The 22,941-nt window shown below is 48.4% G+C and overlaps 1 protein-coding gene across 1 annotated transcript in view; it reads left to right on the top strand.

Moving 5' to 3' along the window:
• The first annotated feature begins 15,405 nt into the window (after window positions 1–15,405).
• LOC104465290 (cystathionine beta-synthase-like) overlaps window positions 15,406–22,941 on the top strand; it is a 22,571-nt gene continuing 15,035 nt past the window's right edge. Inside the window, exons 1-3 of the mRNA XM_010078273.1 lie at window positions 15,406–15,539; window positions 19,382–19,488; window positions 21,981–22,115. Of these exons, the coding sequence (XP_010076575.1) occupies window positions 15,406–15,539; window positions 19,382–19,488; window positions 21,981–22,115 (376 nt within the window). The remainder of the gene's footprint in view (window positions 15,540–19,381; window positions 19,489–21,980; window positions 22,116–22,941) is intronic.

Here is a 22,941-nt window from a genome sequence, read left to right as displayed (position 1 = left end):
CAGTTGCACCTGATAAGTAAGCACAAGTGAAAAGATTAAAAGGTAAGATCAAGCTTCTTGCCTGAAGGTTTTTGAAAATCACACTGTTTCATCTAGTATCTTCCCCTTACCTTCACACCCTCTTATTTATCTTAGTGTTTCTTTTTATGCCTGTTTTAAAAGAGCCAAAGGTAATCTGTTGAGAGCTGTAAACTCTTTCAAGTCCTGTTCAAGTGCTCCTACACCATAGCACCTTATTCCAGGAGAAAAATCCTACTGTTAATTGAATTCACTGTAGCCAAGTTTGGAAGTAACTGGCGAACATGTTGTGGACTGGTACTGTCAAGAGTACACAAGAGTAATGTACACTAGGTGTGTGCAGCTACAACCTTTCACCACTTCTATAACTTTGGATTTTTCAGTAATGTTTGACTTGTGTAGCTGTGGCAGGGGTTAGCACTGGCAGCCCCACCCGTACACTGCTGTGCTACTGACTGCTGTTAGTGGTAACGATGAGTGGAATCACCCACCCTGTGGTTACAGGAGAAAAGTAGCTGTTCTTCATCTTCATAATGACTGCTCTAATCATCTTCTGACTGGCCTTTTGCCAAGAATATGGTTTTTGATCAGCAAGAGTGACACTTTTCGTAGCTTGTCTCTCTTCCCACTGAAGTATAAAAATTCTATTTAGTCTGGCGCTGTTGCTGTTAGGATGGCAAAGTTGTTGGTTTTTTTTTTTTTTCTTAAGAAAAGAGCTGAAGGGAGTTGTGAGTCAGCTACGAGAAAAGAAAGGGATTATTTAAAAATCACAATTACTACCTCCTCAATATAGATTTATTTGTACCTTGCTGGCCTCCCTGTGGCAGTGGGATTTGCTGTACATTTTGAAAGTGCATGCTCGGAGAGAGGTGGTGGAAGCCGCCCTGTCCCACATCAGTGCTGAGTGAAGGACATCAAGCAGAGCCTTTGTGCTTGTGCCTTGTGTGATGCTGGAGGAGGGAGGCAAGCCAAAGGGAAGAAAAAACTCAAAGCCAAAGAAGTGACACCAGTGACAGAGTCTGCCTGCCAGCAGTGTGGCAGCCTGGTTTGTTTTCTAGCTGCTTCTCTCTCACCTTAAATTTTTGAATGTTAAGAACTTCATTGCAATAATAAAAAGCCTTATGCTGATTTCTGATAACTCTTTAATGCCATGCTGGTGAATGCTAAGTTTATTGTGCCCTGTTCAGTTTATGTCTTTAGGCATTGGCTGTCCCTTCAGATTGGGGCTATTACTGAAGTAACATTACCCATACTTACCTTAAACTATGGCTTAGCCATTAAACTCATGTACTTCTTTAAGATTTAAGACAACTTTTCCCAAGGCTCTGGAATAAACTACTATAAAGTCTAAAAATGTGCAACTTCAATAATAATTGGTTGTAAAAGATGGCTGTTTTTTTAAACTTTTTTTTACCCTTATGCTGTGCACTGATTTCTTTCTCGCTGTTCCCCCTCATTGTAGTAGCAACCCCAGTTTCAGTGCTTTGACTAGTGAAAAGTTGAACTAGTGTGAGTATGAGATATGTGTACCTGTGTGTTAAAGACACTGTTTTCAAATCTGTGTTAGCTTTTCTAGGCTGAATAGCTCTATCTTCCCTCTGTTTCTGCTTGGCAGAGCCTAATAACTCATCTTTCAGGCTTTATTTTTTGGATGCTTCCCAAGGGGTCATAAATAACTTAGAGTGGTTAGGGGCACGGTTTTTGATCTTGGCACTTGTAACATCCTTTATGTTTCTCAGGGCAGAGAGAATCTGTGAATTGTCAGTTGTATCCCTTGAGATTAGTATTTCAGGCAAGCTTCTGAACTCATTTCCCAATTATTTCAAATACAGTTGTCAGATATATTTTCATATATATTATTAATTTACAGGAAAGGCTCAGAAGGACTTAAGGCTTTGATTACTTGTCTTTTCACTGTATCCTTTGATTCCCTCTTGTGAAAGAGCCTGTGTACTTCACTGGATACTGTTAGCTTAAGTGTTTGCTGCAATTGTAGCTGTCATTGCTGCTAGATTTTGGCATTACTGTTGCTCTTGAAAATTTACCCTACTTGCTTTCATCTGATTTTTTTTTTCACCATTTTCTATCTGACCTTCACTGATAGGGGTGGAGAGGTGGGTGCTTAAGTATCTGAGTGTTTTTTCTTTTTGTGCCTGTAAAAACTCAAGTTAGAGTTGAGACAGCAGAAGATTAATGGGTAGCTTTACTTGTGACACAGAAAAGTAGAAAGATTTTAATTTGCTTTTTTAGTTTACAAATTTAGTTTATAAATTAATCTCTGTAGCATCATTAAAATAGGCAGTATTGCTGACTAAAAAGAAGGGCTGGTGAGAGCTGGTAGGGAAGGGGGGATGTGAGTTTAAAGCAATCCAAGTAAGCCAAAGTATCCAAGAAATCCACCTGTGCCACTCTGCCTGTGTGGTGTGTTAAGAGCAGGAGCTGTCTCCTGTTCTGCACTGGCACAAGGAGGAAATGGTAGCCACTGGTCACTCTTATTCACGGTAGCAACCCTGTTTGACCAGAGGAATTGGGTAAATAAATGGAGTTGCTGAATGACTGAAAAACTTTCCAGAGCTCTTTCCTGTAGTAGGGATGAAGGCAGCAAAGAGGAGGGGACAGGGAATCCTGCAAAGTTGGATTTTTTTTCCTCTGATGCAAAAGCTTATGAGCGTGATGATTTTTTTGCATGTGTGAGAATGTTGTTACTAGCCTGGTCCTGGTTAGTAGTGGTAGGGCTTGATTAAGCTGGACTCCTCTCTTTGTTTCAAATACAGTGAGGACCAAGAAAGACATTGCTGTTTGTTCGGTCTTTAACATGAAGTTCAAGTCCAGAGCTTGAACAGAACGGTGTTTTTTGTCTGCAGTGGGTGCCTGCATCTTCTGTTTACCTGTGCTGGTTAAGCAAGTGCTGACTAAGCCTGAAAACAATTTTGCACATGGATAATTATATCAACAGTTTATACTTATTTGTGTGTCACTGTAAGAAAATATCCGTCCTTTTGGTCTAATGTTGGCTCTGCGAAAATACTTTTATTTTCTCACTGGAAGACAATTATCCAGGGAAATCTGTATAATATTTTGCAAGCAGTTATCAGGCAATGACTTAAGGATCATTTTGAAGTTGTCGTATCCAGTATTACTTCCCCCTTCTTCCACAAGCTGTGGCTGACTCCAGAACTCTGTCTCTGTTCCTCTAAGCAGCCAGACTAGTCTCATCTACCCGCCAAGCTCATCACTAAATGGTTTCTGTAAACTTCTGCTTGATTTATGAATTTCACACAACATGCTCACTGTTAGGTGTTGCCTAGCATTGCCAACTGTCATGCAACAGCATTTCTTACTGCGTAGTGTCAACACGCTACTATGACAAAGGGAAAACTTCTTATGCTTTAAGGAACTAGGAAAGATCAATACTCTGTGCTGTGTTTATTGCACAAATGTTCATAAATGTACTACATAAAGAGTTCAATAAAAGCTGTTTGCAGAATGACTCTGGGTTTTTTAATGGCAGTTCATGCTGGAAGTGTGTTAGACTGTAGACTCTGAGAACTTTCTATGGGCTGCAGAAGGCCTCTCGCTTTCTGTGTGTGGTCTTCAAGACTCTTCAGTTCTCTTCTTCTGTCTCCAAAGAGCTGCTGCTATGGCAGAATTGCTGGTGAGCCAGCCTCCTGTCTGCTTCTCATGGCTGGCTTTAGTACAGTCCTGGTGCTCCTGTACAGGGGTGGAAAGGAAGGATGTAGAGCTAGGGCTCAGATGCCACTGGTGAAGTTCCTACAGCAACAGTTGCGTGTGCAGTCAATTAGGTAGATATTGCTGAATAAATGCAAGGGGTATGGGCCAGGCTCTGTGAGACAGTGTGGGGAAAATAACAGAAGATGGGTGAGGAGGATTGTAAACATGCTCAAGTGACTTGAAGCTGGGGTGTAGAAAAACACATATATCACACTAATTGTTGTTTAGTCTTGTGTGCTTGACAAGTAGAAGAACTGTGTTTAGATAACATAGGCCTGTGATAGACCTAGAGGCACCCTATTGAACATCCTTGAGATTCTTGCCCTGCTCTGGGAAAGATCAAAGCACAGTGGTAAAGTACATTTGCATGAATCCCCAATACACAAGTGCAAACAGCAGGTTTGGTGATCGTCTACTGAGGGCTGAGCAGCGCGGTGCCTGTGTTCCTGTGTGTGTGCCTCTGCCTGGGTGCTGCTTCAGGGATCCCCCAGTGTGCGAGGTAACAAAAATAAATTTACTCTTTGCATTTCATCTGTGGTTTTGTGGTTGCTCCTGTGTCCTGCCTGTGTCGGCTCACACAGAACACAATGTCTTTTGGGAATTATGGTGAAGCTATAATGCTGAAAAGTGCATGAGTTCAAGTGAGGTGTGTGGGTGGTGTTCTGTAGGTAAGGGGCAGCTGGGAGAAACTGAAGGGGCTGTCTGTGTTATTTCAAAGCTGTGTATTTGTTCTGTTGCTCAGTGTCTTGGCTGATTGCTCAAGTTAAACTAGGGTGAAGGTGATTTATATCTGCTAGGCAACCAAGTAAACCCCTCGTTCCTTGTTTTTTTCTGGTCTCCATTTCCTTACACAGTCAGTCCTTGCTCAGCCCTGCCTAAATAGCTGAAGAGCCTGTCAGCCAATCTCACGGGGACATTGGCCCATCTCACACAGATATGGGGCAATGCCAGTGGGTGGAGAGGAATGGAGGGGGGCTTCCTCTGCCTGCCTTGGGTGCCAGGGCCAGTCCTTCAGGTGTGCAGCATGAACTGCTTGCTGGCTCACTTGCCTGCATGCCACCTTTTGTTACAGGGGTACAGTTCATGTACCTGCTCGTGCACACAGAGTGCTCTGTCTTCAGCGTTATCTTCTCAGGCAAAGGATAGACTAAACTTTCTTTACACATCCTTTTCATGTGATCCGTCGAGATGCTCTTGTTGCTGGCAGCAGTTGCAAATCATTGCCTTACCTTTACCTTTCGGCAGTCTACTCGGAGGCAAAAAGGATCCTGATATTGCAGTCTGATAGGCAGAAGGCCAACATCGCTCCCAGGCTTACCTGTGCAAGGAAAGAGGGTTTCAATAGAAAGGCCAAAGGCTAACCTGGCACAGAGCACAGCAGGCATTGTGCGAGATCAAGTTCCACCTCCAAGCAGGCTAAAGACATGCTTGCCCCAGCCCTAGCCCGTGCTTTGAGCTGCTGCTCTGGTGGCTGGGCTGCAGCTGCAGTCCTAAACAGGAAGCTGAACCTGTTAAAAAATACTCTAGCGAGGTAGATGAGGAGCAGTTTTAGCTAGTGCAGCTACACAGAGAAACATCCAGGGAAGCAGTGGTCTGGGCTGGAGAGGCAGCAAGGGGGCAGCTGGATGAGAACATGTTGCAGGCACTGAAAGAACATGGGCAGAGGTCCTGTGCCAACCCCTCCTGGCTGAGGCAACACTGGCACTTGTCTCATCATGGGCTGAAGGTGATACTTGCCAACCCAGCTGAAACAATTGCCTCTTTTTTGACCTGTGTTAATCCCATTGCAAGTGGGATCTGCTGATCCAGGGGCTGGACGAGCACCAGGGCCTGTGATGGGTGATGGGAGTATGCAGTCAGGTGTGGCACCTCCTGCTTTTCAAGCCAAGGCGCTGATTAATTTTTGCCCAAAATGTAGTGCACCGCTTGAGCCCTCAGCGTGTCATGGAACAAAGGAGCCTGCGACAGCTCTCCAGCCCACCACTGCCAGGCAGGGTTCTGACAGAGGTGCCCTTTCCTGCTTGGACCTCCTTGGTGTGCCAGGAGGGTCTCCTGTTAGCAGCAGCCCCTAGATGTGAGTGTTGCATGCAGGAGACTGTGCACACACCATTTTTGCAGAAGGAGGCAAGACTTTTCCTGGCAGCTTTGGCACTGCCTAATGGCACCGCCAGGACTGAGCTGGCCCCTGCTGCAGAGGTGCCCCTCCTCACGGGTCACCAAAGCAGGGAAAATTACTGGGTACAATCTGTTGTACTGGCTCTGGAGATAAACGGAGGACTTCAGTCCAGAAAGCTACCTTCCAAAAGCAATAAATTCCCTTTGGGAACAAAAACATCACCACCAACTTGGACTTGTGCTGCTGATGGAAGTGCCACTACCTTTTTCCACTCCAAAGTAAAGGCAGACGTGTTTGAGCTTTGCTCATGAAATATTCCCCAAGGTGTTCTTTATCTGTACAGGCTTATCGGAGGTGGAGCTTTGGAGAGGGAAGCGTCTCTGCGCAGGCGTGCGAAGGCACAGCCCCTGCCAGGGCACAAGCCTGGCCTGCACCAGCATGCTGGCCCTGCTTGCTGCAGTTCTAAATGCATGCAGCTGGGATGCTCTGTGTGCTTATGGGACACTCCCTCGGTCCCTGCCTAAGCTGTGCTGCAGCCATGCCCATACCCAGCCTTGCACAACTCACCTGCCAGGGCCCTGGCTTGGCCTTAAAGCTGCCCTAGGTCTGCATGGTGAACTGCGTTGCAGACCGCATCCACCTGAAATGCAGCTTTTCCCTCACACCACATTACCTCATCAGTGAGATCGGTTTTCTGGTTTCTTTTTCTAGGCATCTGTAACACAGAGGGCAATGTATGACAGGGATGGCTGGAAGAGGGCTGGGAGGGAGGACTGCAGGTAAAAGTTGCTCAGCTGGGTATAGCTGCTGCATCAAACAGCGGCTCCTGCAAATCTGGACCATCCCCATGCCTTCCTCAAGGTCAGGTGGAACAATGGAGGAGAGCCACACATCATGGCTATGTCCAGCCACTGCTTCATTCAGTGCCAAATGCCAGGAGTCATCCAGTGGCTGTAGTGCTGGAGGGCAGTGAGGAGGGGAGAGCCTGCAGGACCTGACCTGTGGCAAGGCAGTAAGAACAGCCAACTCGCCTGCCACCACCCATGCACCCCTGCCTAAGTCTTAAGGAAAAAATCGGTCCCTATTTGAGGGGCAAAGCCAAGTGCTGTTTACACTGTAGGTTGCACTACTCTTTCAGTAGCTAAAAATACATCATAGCATCTTCAAACAAATGCACCTTCTTCTTTCACACCTGCCAACTCTCAGGCTGCCTCTTCTAGTGGTAACCAGCTGGATCTGGATGTCCAAACAAGGAGGGCAAGTGGGCTGCATGCACCAAATGCCCCTATATTCCTGCACAGTATGGCAGGCAACAGATACTTCACGTCCATAGGGAAACTGGACTGAAGGCAATGTGCTCATTCACAGCGAGGTTGCTGCCTTTTGGACCCATCAGGATACGGGGATGCGCTGATCAGTCCCATGGGGCACGCACGGCGGGTCTGACCTGCAAACGCTGGGAAACCCAGCACATTTGGAGCTGCTTACCCCTTGGGCTCCTTCCAGTGTGCTCATAAGAAAAGCTAGTGGGTCTGCTCTTCTCCAGCCTGTCCCTGGAGCATAGCTGTCTCTACAGCAGTAGAAGGACCAGTGAAGGAGGCACATAAGATGCATTGGAAACCTGCATGCGTTGTACAACCAAATGCTGACCTCTTCTGAAACAGGTGGGTGCGAATGACTTCTTTAGTGCAGTAACAAAAAAGTAAGTTTTCTAACTCATTTCTGCCTTGGACTGTGACAGGCTTGGGCTAGTGAACCTTACACCAACTATCTCGCTCTGTAACACAGATCCCTGCCGAGGGGAGGCTAGTCACAAAACACTACTCCGAAGTGTCCGTGGGGTCTAACCACAGGCAATTAAATTCTTTATCTGTTTTTTTGGTAAGACTAAAATTATGGGGAGGAGGGCTTCATAAAATCTGTATTTTGGACAGATGGCACATGTCATGTTTCAGCTGGAATAGTTTTGCACTAAAATGAGGCTTTTACACCGTGTGCTGAACAGGTGAAAAATATGTTTAACAGCAAGTAACATTCTTCTTTCTTCCCAGTTTACACACGTAATTCAGGTAGTGGGTATTATCACTGGTATTCCAACTCACAACCCTAGTCAGATTGACCAGTAGCTGTTTTGACCCCATGTCCTCACAGTAAAATGGCTTTCTCTGATGGCTGAAGACAAGCCAAGTGCCAAGGAAAGCCAGTTCTGCCCTGAGTTATCTGCTGGGCCTTCCCAGATCATTGCTAACCCTTCTTCTCCTGGCATCCTATCAAGCCCTACCATGGAGCTTCAACTACTTTGACAAAGCCATTTTCATTATTTAATTACATGGGAGGGAAAAATGTAGATTTCTTACCATCTTGGTACACCAGAGCCAGGAACATTTAAAAACCAGATTGTCTCTTCTAGGAGAAGAACCCACCAGGTAGATGGCTCTGCAGTCACTAAAGATCTTTCCTCCCAAATGACCCAAAGTAAAACCTGAGTGCTGCATCCCTTCTGACCCCGCCAAGATGAGTACCAGGAAGCTACCTCTGCCAAGAGTCTTTTTGATGACGTCTTAAAAGCAGAGGCCCGCTCCCTGTGCATGGCCATGAACTCTCCCGTCACATCTTCTTGTGAGAGTCAGGAGCCGTCCCAGTGCTCTCGGCCACCTCCATCACTCCTGGTGCCTCCCTCTCTTTTTACGGCCGCTTGGCCGGTTCTCTCCGGCTGCTGCTTCCCAGCCCCAGGACACTGCCGTTTAGTCAGCAGGATCCTGCAGGGTAAAAGCGGCAAGGTAACCCTTCAGATAAAGGACAGGGCGGTGCAAGCCTGCAGTGGAATAAACAGCTTTGCCATGTGTTTTTTTTCAACTGAGTAACACTTAAGCACCGCAGAACAGCAAGGTAAGATTAGGTGCCCATGGGCCATGTTTTTATTACATGCACAGGCTGTGAAGGGCCCAGCGTGTCTGTGTGGAGTGGAAGCACGACAAGGGTGCCAGTGCAGACCCCAGCTAGACTCTACAGACCCGCTCCTCCTCTGCTCTTAACCCAGGCACAGGCAAAGCAGGAAAACCCATATCAAAACACCTGCTGTCCTCACTTGCCGGGGGGTAAACTGGATGTGTGCGTGCCCATATGGCTGGTGATGTCGAACAGTTAGACCGCATAGCAGCTCCGGGGAGGGTGGTGGTGAGCAAATTAATTGAGCGTTTTCATCAAATTTATCTAACAGCTTTTACCTTGCCCAAAGAAAGGGCATGGGGAAATTTTTTTCAAAGTCCCCAAACTTGCCATTTAGACCTTTTCTGAAGAAAATGTTTAATTTAAAAAAAAAATCCATTAAACCAAGTATTTTATGTCAAAATTATCTTCTGTCCTTCCAAATGTCCATCCAAATCTGTTTCATTTCGGGTTGAAAAGATCATCGTTTCTTGCAATTTGGTCACTGAAGGGAAGAATCTGATTTATTTCATGTGGCTCCACTTCAACCAGGCTCTGCTTCAGGAGGTAGCCAGGAAGGTGGGGCTGGGTTATTCTGTAACTGCAATGCCCAGAAAACACAATTCTTGACGGAGTTAGGATTATTTGCAGCCTCTTTACAAGAGACCTGCATGCTCTGTGTCACATCAGATAGCCCACTAGCTTTTTCTACAATGGATTACCTCTGACAATGTTTTCCAGAGAGTTCATTTATTGCAAAAAGGCCAAAGATAATGTCATTCCTGTGCTAACACCTACAACAGTTGTGTCTTTGAAAGGTTTCATTCCAAAATAAGCATTCCTATAAGCCTTATTCTCGCCTGTTCATCTGAATAGTGGTGAAGTTTCCTTTGCCACATTGTTTTGGAGGAGCATGGCCCCAGCCAGGGCCAGGCAGCTCTGTGCACTTCCCTGGCTGTGGGAAGGAGCAGGGAAAGGAGGGACCAAAATTCCCATGAGCTCTTCCTTTTCCAGTAAATCTGCACCCAGATAATTTCCTAATAGCCCAGCCAGCATCTGGGAATCACTGCAGAGCAGAAGCTGTTCGCTCCTCTTGGCTGTTTTAATAGTGAAGCCGTTGCATGAAAAGCAGGAGCTAACATGAGAGAAGAGAGGTTTAGGGCTGGAAGTAGTGCAGAGACTAACCCTAGGTTCCCAGAGGACACAGGGGTCCATATCAGACAGCACCTAACATTATGTGTAATTTCTGTCATTGCTTATGCCTGATTCAGCAAGGCACATGCTGACACAGACAAGCTGGGTTGAAGCAGGAGGTTAAATATGAGACATGAAATCAGATCAGAAACAAAATTCTAAAACCACCACAAAATTGCTGGGGAATGGGTTGAGAGCACTTCTGAAGATAAGAGTGCATTAAAATGAACAATAAAATGGTTATCTTTTTTTATACCCCAATCATTTACGCTCGGAGAGCAATCAGGTGCTGGGCATAATTAGGCATGGGGCTGGACCCAATCAGCGTCCCTCCGCAGAGCACTTACCGCTGCTCATTGGTGTCCCCTGCCACCGGGCACATATAAGCTCAGCGCTGGAGCACAGCGAAGGCACTCGGCTGATACACTGGAGGTGGTAAGTATGGCTTATCTATTACTGAACATGCTGCTTTTCTAATGGCAGACTGCATGGGAGCCGTGCCTACTAACCAGGTAATTTTGCTGCCATGAAGAGGCTTGAAAAGAGGAGGAGGAATCTGGTAGCCTCTGCTCCTCAGCCTGTTCAAAGGTTGAGTCTTATCCAGGGAGTGTCTGTGCTTTTGGCAAGATCTGAATAAATCTGAAAACTGGGGAGGTTCTGGCTTTACACTGCAAGGTCAGGCGGGTGGTGGAGTGGGTTGGCTGGAGAGCTTGTACAGTCTCCATCCTTGGGGTTTTTCGAGACCCAAGAGGACAAAGCTCTGAGCAACCTGGTCTGAACTTAGTGCTGACGCAGCTTTGAGCAGGAGGCTGGACTGGGGACCTCCCGAGGCCCCTTCCAGCCTGGGTCACTCTGTAATTCTGCTAAACTGCTGTTGCATTTGTCTTGCTCAGTGACAGCAATAGCATTTCTCTAAAATAAAGCCAGAAAATGGCATTTTGCTTTGACTGGGGCAAGTTTGCAACTCTCTCTGCCCTGCTGAGTTTGTTTTATATTCCCTCAGTCGACTAGAGCGAGTGTCTTGATTTTCCTCCTTTTGAAGTTATCAGTGCAGTCTGATAACCTACTAATTGCAATCTCCTATCTGCAAAGTACTCTATAAACATTAGCCTGTGCTCTTTGACATATAGTTTCAGTAAGTGGCAGAACTGCATGTAAACATGCCCTGTCTCTTGGCTTGCCTCCCAGCTCCAGTGGATATTTCCATTTATCCTTTTTCCAGTCTGTGCCGTCTTAAGCTTCTCTATTTAGAAGAGAGTAACAGGGCCATTGCAGGACACCTACAACTGACCAGATGTGTTTGACAGCTCATCAGATGATATCTGAAGCTTCAGGCAGGGGTTAGGAGGAGTATTGGGACATAGGTAAGAGTTTGGGTAATCAAGAGAGGATGTACCTTCGCTTTGTAACATAAGGAGACTTAAAACTGCACTGGAGACAGTGTGGGGAGATGATTGCACTGGACATTGCTCCTGTCGGGCATCCTTGCCTGCAGTCAGACTGTCCACAGTGGCCCCATGCCCCTTTCTGCCTACACTTCCCACGCACCCTGTGTGTTTGTGGGATGTGACTGATGAGACCATCATCAGGAGAGCAGCTTGTTGGTGTTGTGTCAAGGTTTCCAAAAGAAAAGGGAAGGTCGGATTCTTCCCATCATTTGGTACTGTTTCAGGTTGTCTGCCATCTCACACAGATGGTATTGGGGTTCCCACACTTCAGGCAATTTTTAAAGTTACTTTCAGAACCACAGTGTTTTTAGATATGTCTTAATTTAAATATGCATCCAGACCCTGGGCACAGTGATGCGGAGATTTTACAGTGAATCATAACTGGAAGGACATCCATGCAGTCCTGCAGCACCATGCCAGGAATTAACCAACCCCTGAGGAGATACATGAGAAATTTTCTGGCAGAGAGGAAGGTAGATGTTGACCTAGTCAAGGGCCAGGTCTTGTTTCTTTGTTCTCTGGGCATCTATAAAATGAGCCTGGATCCACCTCGGGTGAGAAAACAAATGAAAACCCCATTCTTGCCATATTTTTGTGTCAGATGTTAAGGAAACTGAACACAACAAGCAGGATGCAACCTTATTTTAGAAGGTGGAAAGCCAGTAGTGCTCTTCCCTCTACGCACCAGCCACCTCAGCAGACCGTGCTGCCTCCAGCTCTTTGGGGATGGGTTGGCTGCTCCTGGCAGGGGTGATGCTGGGGCCTGCGGCACTTCTTGGTGGTGGTGAGGGAGGTGCTCCAATGCTGCTGTTCCCAGGCTGCTGCCCAAGAGGTGTTGGGGTGCTCCTGAGGCCTGGGGGAGGTCGCCTGCCTTCACCCAGGGCTCGGCAGGCGGCTGTCCCCACAGCCGGACACGTAGTGTAGGCTCCCCACGTTCTCAGCTGAAACGCAAAGTAGCTCTGGGGACGCTACCCACTAAAGTGGGGGTGCAAACTGCGGTGTGGAGGGGTGCCAGTGGCACTGGGCCCTCTCCGGTGATCCCTGCAGCTTGATGTCGCTCCAGCAGCTGCCCCACAGGGAAAGATGGGGCACCCACAGCGATCCCACGCAGCTGGGGCTGGAGGGGAGAGGGGGTTGCATGGGGTCCCACAGCCGATGCCAGCCTCCTGCAGGGGCAGGGAGCCACATGGTGGTGAAGAGGGAAAAGACCTGTGAAAGGAGCCCCAATAATTTCAGCACTCTGCCTCACCTCTCCTTTCTCTCCACTGCAAAATGGTGGAGATGGGCACCACTAGGAGGAAAAAAAAAAACCAAACAAACAAAAAACAAAAACCCAAACTTGTAAAATCTAGTGTGCCAACTTTTTGGTTTGTAACCGGTGACCTCAGTTGTGAAAGCATGATAACTACCTCTGCTACACTGCGGCTTATCTCTTCTTTACCCACAAGTGACTTTTGCTCCTTCACAGTTAATTCACTAGGTAAACAAGGGTTTGCATGGGGAGCTACACTCAAGGCCGACACAAATCCTGGCTTGAAAGGAAATTAACGTCTTTTTTTCCTTTAATCCATCCCAAGAAGCAAGAGGTTTGACAGCAGTGGAAAAGAGCACCAGGAGGCAAGGTTTGCCAGGACAGTTTTTGTTGGTCTGGCTGCGAGGTTAAAGCTGTTTTGGCGTGACCACCCTGCGTCCTTGTGATCTCTCACTGCTTTGTGATGCTGGGGTTGGTGTCTCCAGAGGAGAAAAGAGAGCTCAGTGCCTGACGTGGAGGTGACCCGGTGTCCCCTGTCTGCCATCCTGTTTCAAGATCTGTCGTGGGGTCAGGCAGTGACATGAGGCTGCTCATAGAATCACAGAATGGTTTGGGTTGGAAAGGACCTTAAAGATCATCAAGTTCCAACCCCCCTGCCATGGGCAGGGACACCTCCCACTAGACCAGGTTGCTCAAAGCCTCATCCAGCCTGGCCTTGAACACCTCCAGGGATGGGGCATCCACAGCTTCTCTGGGCAACCTGTTCCAGTGCCTCACCACCCTCACAGTGAAAAATTTCTTTCTAATATCTAATCTAAATCTACCCTCTTTCAGTTTAAAGCCATTACCTCTTGTTCTGTCACCACATGCCCTTGTAAAAAGTCCTTGTTGACCTCCATCTTTGAGATGCGCGAGCACCTCTGGCTGAGAAGAAACTTGGCTGCAGGCCATGGGCCGTTTCAGCCCTCTGCTATGGCTAGAATAACGGCGTGGTGTATTTCTGTGTTTCAGGGACAGCCCAACACACAGGTAGTGGACCGCAGCCCCATCCTCCCGGCCAGTGGGAAAGCACGGCGCTGGCCTTGGGTAGTGCGGCTGAGCTGCTTCAAAGAGCCTCCCGCCAAGTGGCTGAAACGAGCGAGCAAGCAGAAGGAGGATGGCAGAAATGGTAATTAAGGCTGCCCTTGGGCTCACATGTCAAGTCACTAATTAATTAGATAATCAGGACCCAGCCATAACAGTGTGCTGGCTGCCTGCCCGGCCGTTGTGAGTAAGCTGGGCTTTGCAGGCACTGCAGGCAGCCTGGGTGTCAAGGAGGGGCAGAGCGGTGGCTTTATGGCCTGGGATGAGGATGATGCTCCGCAGATCTGTTGGCCTCTGCTATCTATGCTGCACACGTTGGCTCCAGCATCCTCCTGCTAGCTGCCTGAATTACCTCCCCAGGGCAGCAGCTAGAGTGGATTTCCCACATCCCCTCCACTCTACGTGGCAGCAGGCCTGGTCCTTTCTGCAGGCAGTCCTCTGCATTTAGAAATGAGGTATTTCTTCTTTGTGTCACTGGTTTGGTTATGACACATTTCAAAACTATGTCTTTGTTCTCAATCTGAAGTTAAATATAGAAGGAAGGCCCACCATCATGCCCTGGAGAATTTCTACTACAGTAAAGTTAATGAGAGCATTGCACTTGCTCTGATTGCAAAACGCACCTCCACAGCAGTGTAGGAAGATAGGGCAGGCTGTGGTACAACAAGCAGGTTAACACCAACTTTCATCATCAGTCGAAGTAAGACACAAGTCTCCAGTTGTGACCCTACTGAGCCGCAAGGTCCCTTTATTCAGCACAGGCTGAATCAGGGCAAATTTATTCTGTGAACAAACCTAGTAAGAAGCTTCCTGTTACCAAAATCATGTGTCTTTTCTCCATGTGGCTGGTTTCCTTAGCACAAAAGGGTGGCTGATGAATTGCAGAGGGTCACACCAAAGCTCCATGTAACCCTTGTTTCTGATACCGGTCAATACAGATGCTGGGAATGAGCTATAAAACCAGATCCCTCCTTTTCTCTGTATGTGCATGAGCAATACAGAGAAACCAGCACAGCAAATTACCATGTTCACAGAATGCAGGTACCATTAGGGCCAGTGTGTTGATGAGCCACTAATGAACTTGGCCTTTGCAAACTTGTTTAACCCTTTTCTGGTTCCACTTTCACCTGCTCTTCTCCTGTAGTTGCTCCTGATAATTTCATTTTGCCTTATTATTTGATGCTGAGAAAGGAAAAAGTGTTTCTCAGTCACCTTCTCCAAGGTGAGTGTAGACTCACCTCCTGCTGTGTAGACTTAACTGCAGTTTCTTCTCTGCTAGGGTGAAAAATAACACTCTTGACCAAATAATAAAATAAAGAGCACCAAGTTCTCTAGTGGAGGGGGTGCTTCAATTAGAGCAGGGGAAGTTTTACAGGAGGTGGTGGCCAGATGATAGTTTACCATGTATGTGGCCTAGCATACCACTCCGAAAGAGCAATTTCATGCCTCTGTTAGAATGGGGTTTTTGAAACGCTCGTAGGGATGTCCCATGCAGGCTGGCCACCCTGCCTTCACACCCAAATGTCATTTCTTGCCTTTGAGAGTTATTGCCCAGGTACCTGCCTGCTTGTCCTCCCAGGTGACTGTGCACCTCTGTTTCCACAATACAGGATCTGACCAACCCATGCCTGCACATGAACGGCAGTCATGTGAAAGCAAGTCAAGAAAGCAAAGCTGACAGCACATGGACTCGTCCCAACTTGCCCAGTAGATGCACATGGACAGCTGCAACGCCTGCCTCCAAGTCTCCACACTCCTGTGTGCCCCTGTAAGTAAGTCTTCCGTGACAGTTATTTCAGAGTGCAGACAGCTTACTATCTTTTTCTGAAGATGAACTACTATTGTTATGCCGGGACGGTCATGACCAGAAGTCAGTAGTTGGACAATATCTTAGGTTAACGATGGTTTATTTTCCAGAAGGCAAAACCCCACCTAGTATCTCCTCTCCAGGAAGAACTTTCTCACTCCCTTAAATCTTGCAGAAAGACATGGCTGGCTCGAGACCCACCCCTGTGTTTTCCAGCACACATTTTAAAGTGTCTGCTAGTTTGGGGCACCTCATTTTAGAAGAACTAAGGTGAACATATTTTAGAGGTAGATTTCAAGCAGGGACTTGTACACTTCCAGAGAGTGGACTGCGTGAGGTCTGGTGTTGCACAGCAGAAGTGAAGGCACTCCCAGCTGCTAGGCACTCGAGGAGATGCAGTAATGGCTCTCCTGGATGTAGTGCATGTAATGCATGCATACACCTCAAAGCTGTTGCACCCATCCTGTTGTACAGTGCAGCTGGTAACAGCCATGCAGTCATCAGTTGAAGGGCTGCAGTTTGGCTGCCCTTGTTCACTCAAACAGCCTGAGCCTGTGTGTAAGAGGATTTCTAAGTACCAGCAGCTTCTTCACTGATGGCTACAAGGTCTTCACGAAAACAGAATACCAGGGCCTGGGCTTTTAAATAAGTAGAAAATGGCCCACATAGAGGTTGTCCACTCTAAATAAGTGACCAGAGAGCGCAGTGCAAGGCGAAGTGATTGTTATGAGTAGCTCTTGTCCTCACAGCAGTGGGTTTCCTCCCAGGGTGAGGAAAGCCTGCCAAAGTGCCCAGACTAGACTAGGCAAGAGGTGCTTTAATGTCCTGGCAAACCAGACCCAGACAAGCTATTAAAGATAAGGCTGTCCTATAAATGTCAGGGGAACTGCAGACACGTCCCTGCCGTGCCAAAGATGTAACACATGAATTCAGCTCCGGCATGTGAGGAACTGGAGCCTGTGGGAGGTGCGGCACTGCTCTGCATGGACGCCTGCCAGCCAGGAGCTGGCTTAGAGAGCTGGCTTATACAGCATGCCAGGCAGGACACGGCCAGAGCACAGCCACTGGCATGTGTGAAGCCCAGAACAGCCCCCAGGTCTGGTCTGTGTAGGAGGAGTGGACTCCACAGCCTCAGAGCTGATCCAGCAAACGTGCACCCAGGCACTCACCCAGAGTGATCCCTGCAGCTAGCACATGAGGACAGGATCAGCTCCTTTCAATCAAAATTTTTTTTTTTTCTCATTGATCATGCTGAGCAGGATAACATTCTTGGTTTTTAGCAAATTAGCATCAGGGTGCCACAGGGCAGCAAGGTGGGACTGGTGCAAGGACCAATCCCCCCCCCCAGCCAGGAGGCGGGCAGCCAGGGCAGAGTGCAGTGGGGCAGCCCCAGCCCCAGGCATCGGGCACCTCCCTGGGGATGAGGTCTGGCTAAGGGGGCCCATGCGCAACCCACTGAATAGCAGTGAAGAAAATAAAATGGAACACGTCACACTATTTCTTTTAGTTTGCAGAAGTACATGGAGGGGGTTTGTTTGTTTTCTCTGCTGTAGGTAAACTAGAGATGGCAGCTGATCTAGCAAAAATCTCTGGGATTTTCTGAGGTTCCCACGTGAAATCTGATTGAGTTTGGGGGCAGAAGCAGAGGATGAGGGGGTAGGGAGAAGATAAGATGTTATTTTCATTAAGAATAGTAATTATTTAAATTTTTCCAAAGATACAGAGTTAGACTAGTTCTGATATCCCTCGAGCCAGTTCTGACCTGCCATAACCTCAGCAAGAATCACTTGGTTTGCCAGTACTCTTTTTCCCCTGGACACCTTATGAAATAACATGCCACGAGCAAAAGCAGAAATCCTGAAAAAAAACCATCCTTGTCCACAGTGACTCTGAACCAATACCAGCAGCTGCAGGACCAGAGTGTCCCCACCACATCCTTTAGGAGCAGCAAAGGCATTTGCCACAGATTCTTATCTCCATAGACCTGCTGCCTTCAGGCCCACGCACAGAGCTCACAGCAGCTGGGGAAGGAAGCTGACTGTGCTGTAGTAAAATATGGTAGCGATTAGAAAAGGAATGTGATAGGAACTGTGGAAAATTTGCCCCAGAGTGAGAGAAAGGCTATTCTTTTTAGCGGATGGTAGCTGGTGGCAATGCAAAAGAACAGTCCGGTTTCTGGTTCCCACCTTCGCCCTCCCAGCAAGGCTTGACCCAGCATGCAAGGCAGCACAGGTTGCCTTCTCCTTCCCCCTCCCCTTGCCAGGCTCCACCACTGCCAACCCTGGAGCTGCACAGCACCTTGCCATTCCGCATCACACCTTGCTGGGGTTCAAAGAGCACGGTAGCATCTCATTTACCACAACTATTGGCTGAAGGTAAATAAATGGTTTTGCTTTCTTCTCTCGAGCTGACTTCCTGCAATTGAGATATGTAATGTAATACACAGGTCGCTCTCATGACAGCCAGGCTTTAGATGAACACCTCCTGAAGCAGCTGGAGTCTTCTTGTGCCACGGCTCAGCCTCATTGAAATCGTTGAGTATTTCAGTGGCAGATGGAAAATGGCTGCAGCTGTGGGGGAAGCTCATTTATTGAGTTATTGCCTCACATTTACCAGCACTCAACAGAGGTTGTAATGTGCGTGGTAACACTTTCCATGGAGGGAGAGGTAATAGCACACGTGTAATACTTCATTTCTGGGCTTGAGATGTAAGGAGGCTGGCTCCTTTTGGTAGTAAAGACCTGCGCTAAACCACTAACCCTGTACTCTTGCAAAGCAAGAAGTGTTTATATCCCACTTGCAAACCTGGAGGGAGGTGTGTGTCTTTAAGTAAATCAGCATGTCATCCCTGCACCATATGGACTTTCTGTCAGCAGACAGCCATCTGCCTGGCTGCGATAGCAGACAAGGATTACTTGGGTTCAAGGTTCAAAAGATGATAGTAGGCGAGAGCTGTCCAAAGGAGAGCTGAACAATGAGGGAGTGCGGCTTCGTCACCCTACTCAGAGAGAGACGTGCTTGTGATCAACCAGGGCAATATGTTTGTGGCCCCAATAAATGCAGCCCTCGTCAATATTTTCCCTCCGTCTTTTAAATAGTTCAAGGACACGAGTTCCCTGGCTGCATGGCAATATGTGTTCAGTTGCTTGTTGGGCAAACAAGTCTTTTTCCTTCTGGTTGCAATTGCTGTGACGTGATGCGTGGCTTCTGCCAGAGTATGACAGAGACTAGCAAAACCAGGAGGCTGGATTGCACTGATCCAAGAGCTCAGTTTAATTATTATGAGCCTTTCTGATGGCTTGGAGCCATCCTTGCAAGTCTGGGAGTCCTGGCCAGGGAAGCAACAGTTGGCCCACAGATAGCTGAAAATGTGAAAAGCAGAGGTGTTGCTGGGTAGGATGGAGGAAAGAGGAGGAGCCTGGTATTGTGCACAGCCTGCTGGCTTTCTCACCCACTATTTAAAATCCCAAGGCTTGTCAGCTCTTCTCACTTCTCTTAGTTATAGGTCTGGCCTACAGCCTTTCAGAACAAGACATTTCAGAACAACTCTGAAAATTAATTGCCTTATTTTTTACACAAAAGAATTAATAACTCATTGTAAGAGTGATGGAAAGTTGTAACTAGCTCCTGTTGCCATTTATTGTTGATGAGGACCTTTTCTTTTGGAGTTGAGGTTTCCCTCGGTGGCCTTGCTAAAGTTTCTGAAACCTCACTCAGATTTTATCTTGATTCATGTTGCATAACAGCTGCTTTGATTTGCCAGGAATCTTTTTTTTTTTTTTTTTTTTTCTGCATTATTTCAGGACAGAAGAAACAAAGATCTTGCCCAACATCCTGAAGAAAGTTGGCTGCACCCCAATGGTCCGAATCAACAAGATTGGGAAGTCCTATGGGCTCAAGTGTGAGCTCTGTGAGTGTCCCCTTTCCACCAGGTTTTTCCGTGCCACGAGGTGAAGGTGAGGGGCGGTGTTGGAAGGGGGCTTCAGAAGAGGCTCTGTGGTGAGCAAGAACCATTGGGGAGGGCCAGATGTGGCACGTGTTGGGTACTCCTGCTTATTAGGTTACACTGTGGTCATTTGTCACACCAAACAGGAGGGTTTCCAGGTGCAATGAGCAGGGGGCTAATGGTGGTGGAGGCATCTCTCCTCCCAAATAACTGCAGCATAATCTCAGAGCAGAGCTGGGCTAGATTTGGGGATGGGTGGATGTCATCATGGCAATGGGCAGGGATGCTGCAGCACCTGGGGTAGCACGTGGTGTGCACGGGACTGTCTGAGACTTCCCAAAACCTGGTGGCTAGGACATGGCAAAGAGCATGTCAGGACTCTTCCTGCAGCCTGCTTGGGCAAAGGGAGCAGCTTGGGCTGTGGGGGACACATGCTAGTATAGCTGCTTGGCTACCAAGCAGAGCTTCCATGCAGAGGGGACTCTGCTCTGCTGTGGCATCATCTCCGACACGTCAGCTGGAGCCGGGCCAGGCGCTGCTGTCTGCTGCATCACTGTCCCGGGGGCAGCAGCATCTTCCCTTGGGGACCTTCCCAAAATGCAGCCCCGGGCAGAGCAGTGGGGCTGCAGACAGCTGGGTTTATCAGTGACATGCATGCCAGGTCTGTGTGCTAAAAGCCAGGCCAAGGTGCTGGCTGTGGGGCCAGGTTTTCCAGCAGGACCCGAGTCCTCCCCACACGGCGATGTTAGCGTAGCACTGGTGGTATCTCATGTACAGGTTGTTTTCATCCTGGTCCCCCACAGAAATAGGAATGATATGATTAGGCTGTATATGGACTTTTCAGTCTCCTTTCCTATAACTTTTAACCCTTTTAAATAAATTTCAGCCAAATTAGGCAGAAGGACAGCAAGATTCAGGCAGTAAGATTCACGAGTGTCACATAGCTAGGTAGGAAGGACAGACTTGATGGGTGCTCACACTCAGTGAAAGGGCACAGCGGGATCTTGCAGTCCTGTGTGGCAGCTGGGAATCTGCCCCATAGCCAGCCTCCACCAGGCACATGGCCACATGGAGTGTGCTGTGCTCTTCGACCAGATCCCTTCTCAGGATTTGGGATCGTCAGGCCCCTAACCCTGCAACTTCCATGTTGCACCACCTCTCGCATCCTGGAATGAGACCTCAGGGAATGGTAAGGGACCATGGAGCAAAAGTGGCAGAGGCACAAGGACTGGTCTGCAATGTCTGGTCCCCCTCTGAAGCAGTCTGTTCCTTTGAGGATGTCTTGCTGGGGCAAGTGCCTTACTGGAGCAGGAGGATTTTGTGCAAACAGCAGCAGGGAAGCCAGGGAGACCCTGTTTGCTGGGATGATGTCTCCCTCGCCTGGTACAGGAGGAGAAGGAGAGCAGGACAGGCAGAGCAGCTGCTTGGTCCTCTCCGAGCTGCAGGTCAGCACAGAGCCTCTTACCAAGCAAATATAGGAAAGCTTGCAGCAAGGAGCAGTTACAGCTGGACATGATTATCTTGTAATCTCTGTGCCTCCAGGAATCTCTGGGTAGCTGAAGTTTTGGCACCACGCATTATAAAATATAATTATGAGCACAAGGTTTTTTTTCCCTGTTGCTTTAACTGCTGAAGTATCTGGCTGATTTGTCAGCCTGAAGTAGCTGTCTCTTCAAGGATGAAGTGAATGACACCCTGAAAGTACTAATTTTGCCCCATTGTCCATAAAACAGAGCTCGGTGCCATCAGTTCAGATGTAGACGCTCATCAAAACCTTGGTGGGAAGAGTTCTACCCTGAGCATTAGAGGTGTGGAGGGCCTGATTAGGAACAGAGGTGTGCCTTGCAGTTTGAGCGCGCCTTAGAAGGTCCCTGTTAGGTGGGGTTTTTTTGGTAGTTCAGCAAAGAAAGCATAGTTTTGGCCGACCCTTGAAAGTGCCCTTTCTATTGTTTGTTTTCACTTTATGGCACCCTATTCAGGACTGCAGATCATCCCTACAGAAGGGCACCTTTCTAGATATCTGGTAATAGCTGCCATGCCCCAGGAAAGACCGTGGGACCTTGCTGTTAACCCTGACAATGCCTTGCTCAAATAAGAGTCCTCAAGGCAGGGCAGCAAGGTGTATCGTACCCGTGTTGGACCTTCCACCTAGCAACCGCGCTACGATGTCCAGTTGATTTTAAACCCATCCTGGACTTAGCAGGCCTGCCCACTGCCTTCAGGGTGCTTTCCCCTGTGTTTCGTGGGGGAAAGATGGACTATGGGCAAGTACGCTGATGGGTAATCCCATGACAAGCTGCAGCACCCTAGATGGTGGATGTGGTCTCCTGAGCAAAAGAACGTCCTGCAGGGGAGGAATGAGTGTCCTCAAATGACTGCAGTGAGGGCTGGGCAGCAAGGAGCTGGTGCTCCCGGCTGCAACTTGTCCCTGACAGAGCCTACCCTTTCGTTTCCAGTGGCAAAATGTGAGTACTTCAACCCGGGGGGCAGTGTGAAGGACCGCATCAGCCTGAGAATGGTGGAAGACGCAGAGAGAGCCGGGATTATAAAACCAGGCGACACACTGATTGAACCCACTTCAGGAAACACAGGTGGGAAAGGCAGGGATGCTCCCTCTGCCAGGGTGCCGGGCAGGGTGGCATCTCCGAGGGGCTGCAGGAGGGGCAGGGATTTGAGAAGCTCTTGCATTTGCAGTTACAAGGGCAGCTTGGAGCCCCATGGTTCTGTCTCCATCCTCCTCTTGGCTCCCCTCCCAGCGGCTGCAGCCAGCCCAGGTGCTGAGATGCCTTGTTGCTGACATTCCTGAGGGCCTGCGAGGGTCTCACACCTGTGCAGGCACACATGACAAGTTGCCTTATGGCAAGGCAAACAGTCTTGGGAACTAGAGGAGCTGGGGCAACCCCGAGTGTTTTCAGGCTAGAAAGCTGTTGAATATTCAGGGCTCCCAGAGAGGGTTTTCCTGATGGGCTGGAAGGTAATTTTTTTTTTTTCTTGTCACTGTCATTCTGCTCAGGCACTAGATTATGATGGGGTTTGAGACAAGGGGGGACAACAGAGGAGCCTCCCCCCTATTTGACAGCCTGCACAGAACCATCAGTGCAAGTTTCCAAGTCCTTTTGCTGCCTCCTGCACCAGTGATGCCACCACATCAGGGACATGTGTGTGCATAGTGTGCTTTCCTGCAAAAAGGCACAGCAGAGGCTGTCGAGACGCTCTGGACAGAGTTGAGGCCGTGTACCTCTCTGTGCTCCCTCCGCTGCTGCAATGCCACCACCTCCCCCTCGCTAGCCATGCAGAACCAGGCTGGTCTCTAGAAATTTTGCTCCTTACCAGACCATTTGCTGCAGGCTCCCCAGGACCAGGCCCCCCTTCCCCTGGACACACCCAAGACACGGGGGCAAGGGGACTGGTGGACCC

This window comes from Pterocles gutturalis, unplaced genomic scaffold (genome assembly GCF_000699245.1).
Source record: "Pterocles gutturalis isolate BGI_N339 unplaced genomic scaffold, ASM69924v1 scaffold42128, whole genome shotgun sequence".
Lineage (NCBI taxonomy): Eukaryota > Metazoa > Chordata > Aves > Pterocliformes > Pteroclidae > Pterocles > Pterocles gutturalis.
This window is presented reverse-complemented; position numbering and strand designations above follow the sequence as displayed.